The 10335-nt window shown below is 46.0% G+C and overlaps 1 protein-coding gene across 8 annotated transcripts in view; it reads right to left on the bottom strand.

The window, feature by feature from the left end:
• Nucleotides 1–1871: 1871 nt before the first annotated feature.
• TET3 (tet methylcytosine dioxygenase 3) overlaps nt 1872–10335 on the bottom strand; it is a 64728-nt gene continuing 56264 nt past the window's right edge. For all 8 annotated transcript variants that reach the window (XM_042471439.1, XM_042471435.1, XM_042471440.1 and 5 more), the window contains one exon: nt 1872–10286. In XM_042471439.1, coding sequence (XP_042327373.1) covers nt 8482–10286 — 1805 coding nt within the window. In that variant the 3' untranslated portion in view covers nt 1872–8481. The remainder of the gene's footprint in view (nt 10287–10335) is intronic.

The following is a 10335-nucleotide window of genomic DNA, read 5'->3' as shown; positions in this document are numbered from 1 at the left end:
CAATTACAAATCAACAAAGGAATTTTTCAAGTCTGGTCCCAAATGGGGGAATGGGGGGTCGTCCCATTGAACCGAGGTTTAATTCGGAAGAGACGCAAAACCAAATCCGTGGAGAAGTCACAGCCTGCCGTTCGCTAAAGAAGAGCCAGTCTGCCCCGTCTGACCCACCGCTTCTCCCTTCTCTTAGATTAAAAGCATTTCAAAAAGACAGGTTTATGCTCCTGATTTGTTTTAATACACGTGAAAATCCATCCAAAATGAGAGTGCCAAAAGCCAGCCGGACAACAGACATCTTCCAAAGGCTGAAGAGCGGTCAGTAAACCCCAAAACAACTGGAGAAAGAGAGAACGGCAATCCAGAATAAAACCACTTGTTTAAAAAAAGAGATATATCCCTGAACAGAAAAAATGGATTTGGCCATTAGCTTTACTATTCTATTCTTAGGCAAAGTGTGTGAGCGTCTGCGGAAACAGGTTCCAAAAACAAAGGTTTAGGGAGGGCCCCAAAATACGGATCTTATCCATAAAAATCCTCATTGCTTTCCAAGATAAGCTTCTTTCATGGAGGATCCCAGGGATGCGCACCTTTTGCTGATCACCGGAACATTTACCATTTGCCATGCTTAAAAGTCCCAAATATTAAAAAGTAGGATACTATACAGTGGGAGTCATGCAACCCGAAGACTACACGTCCCAGCATTCCTTACCCTTGGCTATGTTGGATAAGGGGCTGCTAGGAGTTGTAGTCCAACATCTGGAGGGTTACGCAAGTCCAACGCCTGGAAATAAAGGAAATAAACCCTTGGATCTGGTCCCATCCGCCGCCAAAATGTGACGGATTGTGTCCCAACAATCTGTTCCATCTGTTCTTTTCTTAATTGTGGGAGATTCACAGAGCAATCTAATCAGGTACTATCTCTGAAAACTAATTTTGCTCAGAGTTCAATGAATCAACCCAAAATCCTGCCGTTCCCAGATCCAAAACAGAAAGGCTCCCTTGGAAATGTTTGTTTTGCCCCATTTGAGAACCTTCTTGTTCAAAAGCACCGGATTCTTAATCCCAGAAGCAACTGATCACTGATAATATCGATGGTTTGAAACATTACTTGTAAATGTGTTTTCTCACAGGGACAACATTCTCCTCTTGAGACACAATGGGGCTCCCAGATCGCCTCTTTCTTGGCTCTTTATTCCTCCTGATTCTGCAATCTTTTAAAAACGAGAGGTTGCCCAAGAATAGGATTTAAAAGGCCATACAGTTTCTAAGATGTGAAATACAGTGTTGTAAATAGTAAAATACGTAACTGAACTATTAATAATATCTGTATCCATTCCATTAGCTATACAGCTGAAATCACAGGTTGCCACAATACTCTGTTTTTTGAGGTATTTTTTGTTATGTATTGTGGTAACAACAAGCTTATTATATGACAAAACCCTGGCTTTTACACACATATCTATTATATAAGAAGTCTTGTGAGTGAGAGAGTGAGCGAGTGAATGAGAGAGAGAGAGAAAGAGAAAGAGAGATGGGAAATAAATAGCACCAAAAGAGCCTTTTGTAAAACCTTCAGACTCAACTACTCACAATTAGTAAATACACAATTTAAAAAACGTCATAAAAGTAGCAAAATGAAGCTGGCGCATTAGACTAAAACCCCGCATGTGGTTAGATCCTGGCTCCCACCTCCCTATAGACATCTGCACCCTTCCAACAGGCTGGGCCCATGCTCCGAATCAACAATCTGTTTACACCAAGGTGTAAATGTGGTTCAACAAGGGAAGGGAAGGAAGCAGGACCGGGACCCATTTGTTGCATAACAATAAAGGCAAGCATGCAAGCAAAGCCGGATGAGAGCAAAGACGAAATAGCTGCTCTGTCTTGGAGTGACCTCAGAAGTTCAATGCAGCACCCATATTTTGTTTATTTTTGCATAATAAGAATAATAATAAGAATAATAATGAGGATAAGGATATTAATCCCTAGCACACAGGGTTATGCAACTGCACCATGCTAAACTGGCACAAGGGTTAATGCTAACTACGGTCGTCCGTAGCATCGCATCTTCCATTTCCTAAAGACAGCATCTCCGTTTTACTCGCTCAAGGCGTCCGGTTTTTGCACCAAAATGAGCTCGGTCAGCCTCCATTCCCGTCAAGGGAAGACCCGGCTGGGCTACTCAATGAGTAAACAAAGCCACCTCCTTGCGTCAGACCTTGAGCTGAGGAGCTGGTCCTAGGTGCAAACATGGCGCTTGTGCCCGCGTCACGGCCTACGCGCGTGTAAACAAGCTCAAAATTACGTCGCAGTCCATTACGGACACAGACCCAGCGGAGACGCTTGAAGCTTGCAAAGATTTAAAACCGCAGAAATGTTCTGTTCTCTCTGTTTTTTACATCTCTAGTAGCACCTCGGCAAGAGGGAATCTGGACCAAAAATGGTTAAGTAGTAAAAAGCCAACAACTTTTTGTTTGTTTGTAAAGGAACCCACCAAGATACAGTAGCACCATTTCATTAATAAGATTTGGGTTGGTTTTTTGTTATAAAATGGCCCAAAAAGCGCGCTCTGGCATGAGTTGGTCAGTGATTAGAGCAGCTCCAGGGCCTCTGCTCCCTTCCTCTCTTTGTCCGATGGGACGCGGACGGAGGAAAGGAGAGCTCTCTCAACCTGATACAGTATATGGCAACATGCTCTTGCTAAAAAGCTCCACAACCGTCTGCGCATCACAACAGAGCAAGACCGAAGGCAATGCAATGCAACACACAAGACTGCATGGAAAACATGCATCGTATCTGCAGGCAGTGAGCCCTTATTGTCGGATCGCCTAGACGAGAGAGAAACTGTTTACAGAGGTTTCTTTGCACCTCTCTGTGATTTGGCCCTGGAATATTTCCTTCATGGAAACGGCCCCCAAATCTTCTCAACACACGCCGTCCGGTGTCACAGAGCGAAGGCAAAGCATTACCACTGATGGAGAGAAGAGGTTTGGGAAGAGAACGCAAGTACCAACCCCAAATCTTCCTCTAGAGAAGTGAATGGGCATTTGCCAAGCCCTTCCAGACCGGCAGAAATGAACCCTTGCGTCAAGGGTTTTTGTTTCTCCCCTAGGAAATATGGAATATTTTAGCACCGCGTTCGATGGCTGTTGTGGCTGTTTGCGTCCTCAGATCTTCCAAAAAGAGTATTTAAAAAGCGATCGCAAGTGGCGCATGGAGGTCGGTTTGCCTTGGGACACTTCAGCTCAAAAGGAAAGGGCTACAGCAAACAATAAATAGATTAAAAAGTAGTCCTTTTCTTTGGATTTTCTTTTTCCTCCAAAGAGGGGCATGAAGCCCATGGCATTCATTTCCCACACCACAAAGTCGGACGTCCGGCGGGGATTTAAACACCGGTCGCAAGTGCAAAGTGAGAGTGAAACAGCTCTCAGAAAGTAAGGAAACCTGCTACTCCTAGTTCAGGAAAAGCATCGTTTTCTAAGGACATACTAGCACCACCTCAATGGCTGGGACAACCTTGAGTTCTCACTTGCAAACACATGCGCAAACACATCATGCTTGAGTCTTGCACCATTTTTTAAACTTAATACAGTAGCCGTAATTGTCTGGGGCTAAAGCAGGCAAAAGGCAGGAGCCAGGGACACAGGCTTCCAGTCGCAAAGGTGGAGCAACCTGTGTGCATAGTTCTGGAGCATGCCATTATACTTTTTCCTCCATCACAACTAAGATTAGAGGTAGGTTGTAGTAAGTAGTGTGAGAACAACCTCAGACTGCCACCTCCTTGCTGTTATACAATAAAAGGATCCATTCAATAAATTTATGTTTATGTCAGTGTCTCTCTCTGTGTGTCTATACAATCTGTGCGATGTGTGTGTCCTATTCTGATGGCATTCCGTATATGTTTGCTATAGGTTTAATACTGGCATTGCCAGGGTCAGAAACATACAGGCAAATGACTGGCACAACCAACCAATTGTATATATGTACATATATGCATCTAGGCCTGAGGTCTTGCAGTAGAAGCCCATCTATGCTGAAATAAAGGAAGATATTGCCTTGCTTATATCCGCAATACAGACAAACGATTTTCCAGTTTAAACCATTTTGGGACTTGCACCGCTATGAAGGGAACTTGGTCCTGGAAGAAAGGAAAGAGTCATTAAAGGGTTTGGGCTTTTTAATTCATTTCTCTCCTTGTCTTGGTTCCTATTCTGAAAAGCAATGTAAACAGACGCAGGCGAAATATGGAACCGTTCCTAGGTCCCACTCTGAGCACCAAGCCTTTTGTTTCTTAGGCTGCATTCACATGGCAGAAATAATCCAGGTTGACACCACTTTCATGGCTCAATGCTATGGAATGCTGGGATTTGTAGTCTGGTGAGACAGAGAGCTCTAGTGTCACAACAAGCTACAAATCCTGGGACTTGGTACCACTGAGCCATGGCAGTCGAAGTGGTGTCAAACCTGGATTATTTCTGCAGTGCGGACGCAGCCTATGAGGAACATGGCTCTACATGAAAATGTCTTATTTCCCCAGGGATCACAAAGTCACCGTCTCTCTCTCTCTCTCTCTCAAATGGTGAATGTGCCACGATTGGACATCTCTACAGAAATCCTGCAAGAGAAGCTGAAATGGTGGATGGGATTCTGCATTCCACAAATGCATTCCGCTCCCTTCTTACACCTATTGCAGCCTCTTACTCTCATCTCAAGCCAACCTCTTACTCATCCAAGCTTCCCTTGCAAACATCTCTCAAACAAGACACAAACGATGAAACAACAGAAGCAAAGAAGAAAACCTTGATATGATTTTGGGGAAGAGGTTTAGGTCCAACGTTTCACCCATAACAACTTCAGCTGGCCAAGTGAACCAATTTCACTTCAGCCAAAAACAAAGAGACATTAACTGAGTTTGCAAAGGTGGAAGGGCTGAGTTTTGCGGCGATTTGATGGATTTGACACCGCAAATGTTGAAAGACAGGCCGCCTATCTCTGCAACACTTCACATTGCAAACGGGAACCTCTCATTTAAAAAACCTCCCAATTTTGATGAATGTTAAACAATATTCTCCTTGCATGAAGAATAGCAGCATAAGAGGGAGCAGACTCACCTGGAACTAAGTTTCCCTTATGCAATAAATGTCTACATCTTGCAAACTTTTAATGATCAAGGGTATTTTTAAAGGCCAGGCTCAATGTGATTTCCTGACTGCAATCTGAAGGGATCAGTTTAGGCAAGACAATAAGGCATGGTTTTGCTAAACCCGGCTGAAATCGATATTGAATCCGCACCAGGAAAAGTGCATCCAGGACCATTTCCTATAGACCTGGCTTGGGACTGTTCTGGGCTACTCTGATATTCTGGGAGGGAGGCATGCATTCAAAACGAATGAGGCTTCCTTGATCTTCCTTGAGAAACCAAAGTGATTTTACGGAGTAGAGTAAAGAAAGGAAACGGACAACAACAAAAACCATTCGGGACGGAAAAAAGCCTGTTAAATAATTTTGTCTCTATTTACATTTTCTTTTCTTTTCCTGCCATAATCTGCTTTAAAACATAATGCTCTTCAAGTTATTGGGGAGTTTTTTTCCTTTTAAATCTCGGTGAAAGTGCTTTTTTCTTTTTAAAAAAATTCTTCTTCTTTTTTCCTTTTCTTTTCTATTTACAGTTTAAAACCAGAACCACAAAAAACACTCAGGATGCTGCTGAAGAGAGATCCTGTTTTCCTGGGTCAGTGAGCAAGGTTCCCTAATACAGGAAGGCTATATCTACAAGGCGGGTTTGTGTTCGTCTGAATATATATATATATATATATATATATATATAGTTTTGCAAGCCATCTTTTTCCAGCTTCTCGAAAGGCACCTGTTAAGTGCAGAAGGCGGCGGAGGAATCACAAGAGTCCAGATCTCTAACAGGTTGGATCTTTGGACCTTCTGCACCTGAACGCATTTATCAGCCTGTTAAAGCCAGACATTATTATTATTATTATTATTATTATTATTATTATTCTACAGAAAGACCCGTAGTAAACTAAGAAACGTAAAAAGCGTCTTACGTCTTCCCGCGAGCCCCGCTGGCGCCTATTCCAAGCCGGTCCCCATTTCAAGATGCTTTCAAGGATTTCAAGACAATCCCATCCTTCATCTGTTTGTTTCTACAGATCCATCAGGGAGCATCAAAACCCTAATAGGAACCTCCATCAATTAACTGGGCATTTTCCCAGCAAAGGATGACTTTTTCCGTATTATGGAAAATGATATTCCATATTACGGGGAGGAAAAAGACCTGTACCCAAACTCTGAGACACGCAGCCAATAGAAAACGATGCCACCGCCATCACGATGCAACCCTTTCCCGTTACAATCAATAACCAAGACGAAGAAAGTAAGATCCCCCCCTAAACCTGGTTGTTAGGATTCCAAAGTGGAGTAAATTCGATCCTAACTAAGAATGACCTGCTTGCCAACATTAGCTACCTAACGCTTCGGTCAAGGTTTATTCTGGCTTCAGAGACATGCAGCTCTGCCTGTGAGTCAGGGGTTGTTGTTGTTGTTGTTGTTTTAAACGGTTGTGATTCAGTGTTTTAAAAGCACCAGCTTTGCCGGAGAACATGAGTTCGAATCCCCCCTCCCTCCCCCCGTCTTCAACCCCAGCAAGTTTTTAAAAAACCAAACAAAACAGCACCAGGAAAAAGTTAAATAAAACTTACAATAAGCTGGTTTCATTTTTGCATTTTGTAAAATGTCCCAAGTTTCATAAGGAGTTAAGAGCGGACATTTCTTAATTTGGGCAGCATGCACCAGTGGAAAACACAGAACGAAGGAGGAGGAGGAGGAGGAGGAGGGAGTCCGTCGTTTGGACTCTGCACCAGAGACAGAAGACCTTCTCCCAAAAGAAGAAGAAGACAGTAATGACTTGGAGGCAGCGGGTGAAATGGGATGGTTTCTTACAGATATAGTGGCTTAAGCCTTTCACTGCTATCTAGAGCAACAGCACTTCATGCTCAAATCTTGCTTGCCTCTCAAGGAAAGAAACTGCAATTTCAATGCTGTAAACCAGCAGACCAGCAATTGCAATTTCACTTGCAATTGCAATCCCAATTGCAACTGCAACTTTGTAAACTTGGAAGGAGCAAAACTATATTGCCAATTCCTGCCCAGCGGGAAGCCAAAGCATTCCTGGTGTGTTTGTGTGTGTGTTTTTTCCGCAGTGAGGGTAGTCCCAAAGAATAAATGAGAGAAGAAGAGAATCAAGGTGGAATTTTCTGGACCAACTCAACATCTTCTCAATGTGGGTTTATAGGGCCATTCTTCTCCTGACACTCTCCCTGTCCTCAATTCACCTTCCCCCTCTTTCCCCCATCTTTGAGGACTTGCTTTTCTCAGTTATTCCCCTTTCTTCATTATACTTTTTGTCTCGCCTAAAGACAACGGGTTCAAAAGCTTGCCTTCAATTAAAAGGTGGCCATATGTGGTCTTGGGAACAACACAATCATGGCTCCTTGACTTCCAACCTGCTTTGAAATCGTTTCACTCAGACCAGAGGCATTCAGCAAAGCTAACTGACAACAGGGTCATTATTTATGCTCAGAAAATCAAAATTTTAGGGACAGTCGACAGCAGCACGGAGGACAAGGCAGCTCTGAGATGCCATACAAAGCCTGTCTCCAGCTCTGGAGGAGATTGAGCCTTTCAGGCATAGATCACCATTTCTCCAATTTTTGCACAAACGCAGTCCATTTATTCTGCTGGGACACCCTCCTCATGATTCCAGAGGCGCATGGTTTCACAGATGTTTTAACTCTGTCCAAACCTGCTGAACAGCCAGCCGTTGCTCATCAGAAAGACCTGATAGAAAATATAGTGCCGTGTCTTTCCCTGGAGAGACCAAATGGATCTGTAAGAAACCATCAGCCCATTTCATTTTATCAAAAAATAAGCACCTTGGATAGAGAGCAGACATTTCCAGGTGATGCTCCAAGATGGAGCCCCCATCTGCCCCACTGTGGCGAATGGGACGGGTTTGGGGTTGCTTTTGTTTTAGGGCAAGGCCTTGTTTTCTTCTCTCTTTTTTTGTCACATAAACTGGTTCAGAATGACAATACTTCTGTTTATCTGTTAAAATTCAAATATACACCTGTCTCTGAAATGGAATTAAAAAGCTCTCCTGTGTGATAAATTTTTGCCATGATTGTGATGTACGGATTTAAAATGCAGAGAAAGAGAGAGAGAGAGAGATATAAATAATCAGATTACTGGGGGGTGGGGGAAAGTTAACAGCAGTAGGTTTCCTTAGCCTCTGCTTCCAAGCGCAGATGCCGAAACGCCAGCGCCGGGGATCGGGTTTTGTCTTTTGTCGTTTTCAGATTTCGCTCCGACACACGCGTGAGGGAAAAGCACCACAAAACCAGCACCGTGTTCCAGTGCTACAGACTGTGAGGTAAGATGGCCACCTGCGAAGCTGCGTCTTCCTGCCGTTCCTCATATCCAGCGGCTGTAGGGCCCGGTCACCTTGGTGTAAGCGTAGGAGGAGACAGTGCTGGCGGAGTTTGTGGGGATGGCCAAGGCTTCCCGGGTGGGCACCGAGTCCTTCTTCTTCTCCTGCTGGGGCTCGGGGGGCGCACTGGCGCCCCACTTGCGCTTCTTGCCGAAGGCCTTCACCTCCTGCTGGAGACCCAGCCGGGCGGCCTCTTCCTGCCGCGCCCGGGCTCTCTCTGCCAGCAGCTTCATCTTGGCTTCCCAGAGGGCAAGTCCATGGTTGGGCTGGTTCAAGTTCTTGTGCTGGTAGAAGACCAGGGAGATGCGGGTCGGGTGGCACCGGTTGGGCTTCTTCAGCGGCGTGGTGGCGTGCAGCTCCCGCCTGGCGCACTCGATGAGGATGGAGCCGTGGGCGGGGGCCACCGCCACCCCACCAATGTTTTCGTCCAGGAAGTTATGCTCGCTGTCTGACCACTCCTCTTCTTGATCCTCCTCCACCTTGAGGTTTTTCTCCGGTGTCCCTTCCATGCTCTCGTCCATGCTGAAGGAGTCCCACGGACACTCGGGTGGACCACAACCTGGAAACGCGGCGACTCCCTCATCTTTCAAGGGCGTGAAGGGCTTCTCCCCACATGCCCCTGAAGCCATGGTGGGCAATGAGCCGAAGGCTGACCACGGCCTGCTGTGGAGTCCTCTGCTTGGCGTGGGAGTCCGCCGGTCGTCCGCTTTGACAGAACCCCAAAGATCTCTGGGGAGCCGGGTGCTTCCCTTGATGGGACTCAGGTTCAGCGGCCCAAAGCCCCAGGGTTTCTCCTGGAGGTCCGGGCCGCTGGCGGAGAAAACCGATGAAGCACTCTCGCTGCCTTTGCACGGGCTCCACGATTTCGTGTCTCCGGAAAACAAGTTCCACGGTTTCTCCAGTAAGTGGGACTGTGGCAACCTGGAAGCGGCACAATGGGAGCCAAGCAAGCTGGGTGTATTCTGCACATTTGTCCCCAGCGCCTCCATGGTGTCGCTGGGAGTATATGTGTTCCACGGGTTCTCCGCGTTGCCAGTCCTGTCGGAAAAGGACTCGTTCCGGTGGACTTTATAAGGACTCCACTGCTGCTCTGGGCCTCCGTTGTGAGAGGATGCCCTGGGCAAGTCAGGACTGGGGTTTTGGCAACTGAGAGCAGCTGACCTCTGAATGGGTTCTGTGTGCGTCGGGGAGTCCATGGGCTCCTGCTTGATTGTTCGGCTGTTGAAACAGTTTGTGTTTTGTGCAAACGGCAGGGCTTCCGAAGGAACCGAGTGACACCTCTGGGGCGCAGCCGGCGGGGTCTTACTTCCATTCCTGCTGGACCTCTCATAGGTGCACTGGTGGTGGCTTTTATTCCGTACGGTGGGCACGATTTCATCTAACATTTCAGTGTTTCGGTAGGCATGGCTCAAGTTATCCTGCAACATTTGGACGTCAGGCTTCTTCTCGTAGCTGCTGCTTATCCAGGGCGAGCTCCTTCCATCGCCGTAATTCAAAAACTGGGAGTGGAACATGTGGTTGCTGGAAAATCCGTAATACCCGAAGGATGGAAGAGAGAACTTTGAATGCAACCCATTGATGGAAGGCAGATTAGGCTGTGCATAGTAGGAATGGTACGAGTAAACACTGTTCATGCTGTACGGATCGGAGGGTCTGCAGTTCCCAAGCACCGAATAGCTTTCCACCACAGCGTTCCCGTTGTACTTGAAAGCGTTGTAATGATTCTGAGGTTCAACTTTGATGGAAGGCTTGACCGATGGCTGCGCGAGTCCACTTTTCAGGGGTGTATCTATGAGCAAAGAACAAGGAGTGTTGTTAGTTTGCAGAAAACAGCCTTG

This window comes from Sceloporus undulatus, chromosome 6 (assembly GCF_019175285.1).
Source record: "Sceloporus undulatus isolate JIND9_A2432 ecotype Alabama chromosome 6, SceUnd_v1.1, whole genome shotgun sequence".
Classification (NCBI taxonomy): Eukaryota; Metazoa; Chordata; class Lepidosauria; order Squamata; family Phrynosomatidae; genus Sceloporus; species Sceloporus undulatus.
Note: the sequence above shows the minus strand (reverse complement) of the source record. Positions and strands in the feature narration are given on the sequence as shown.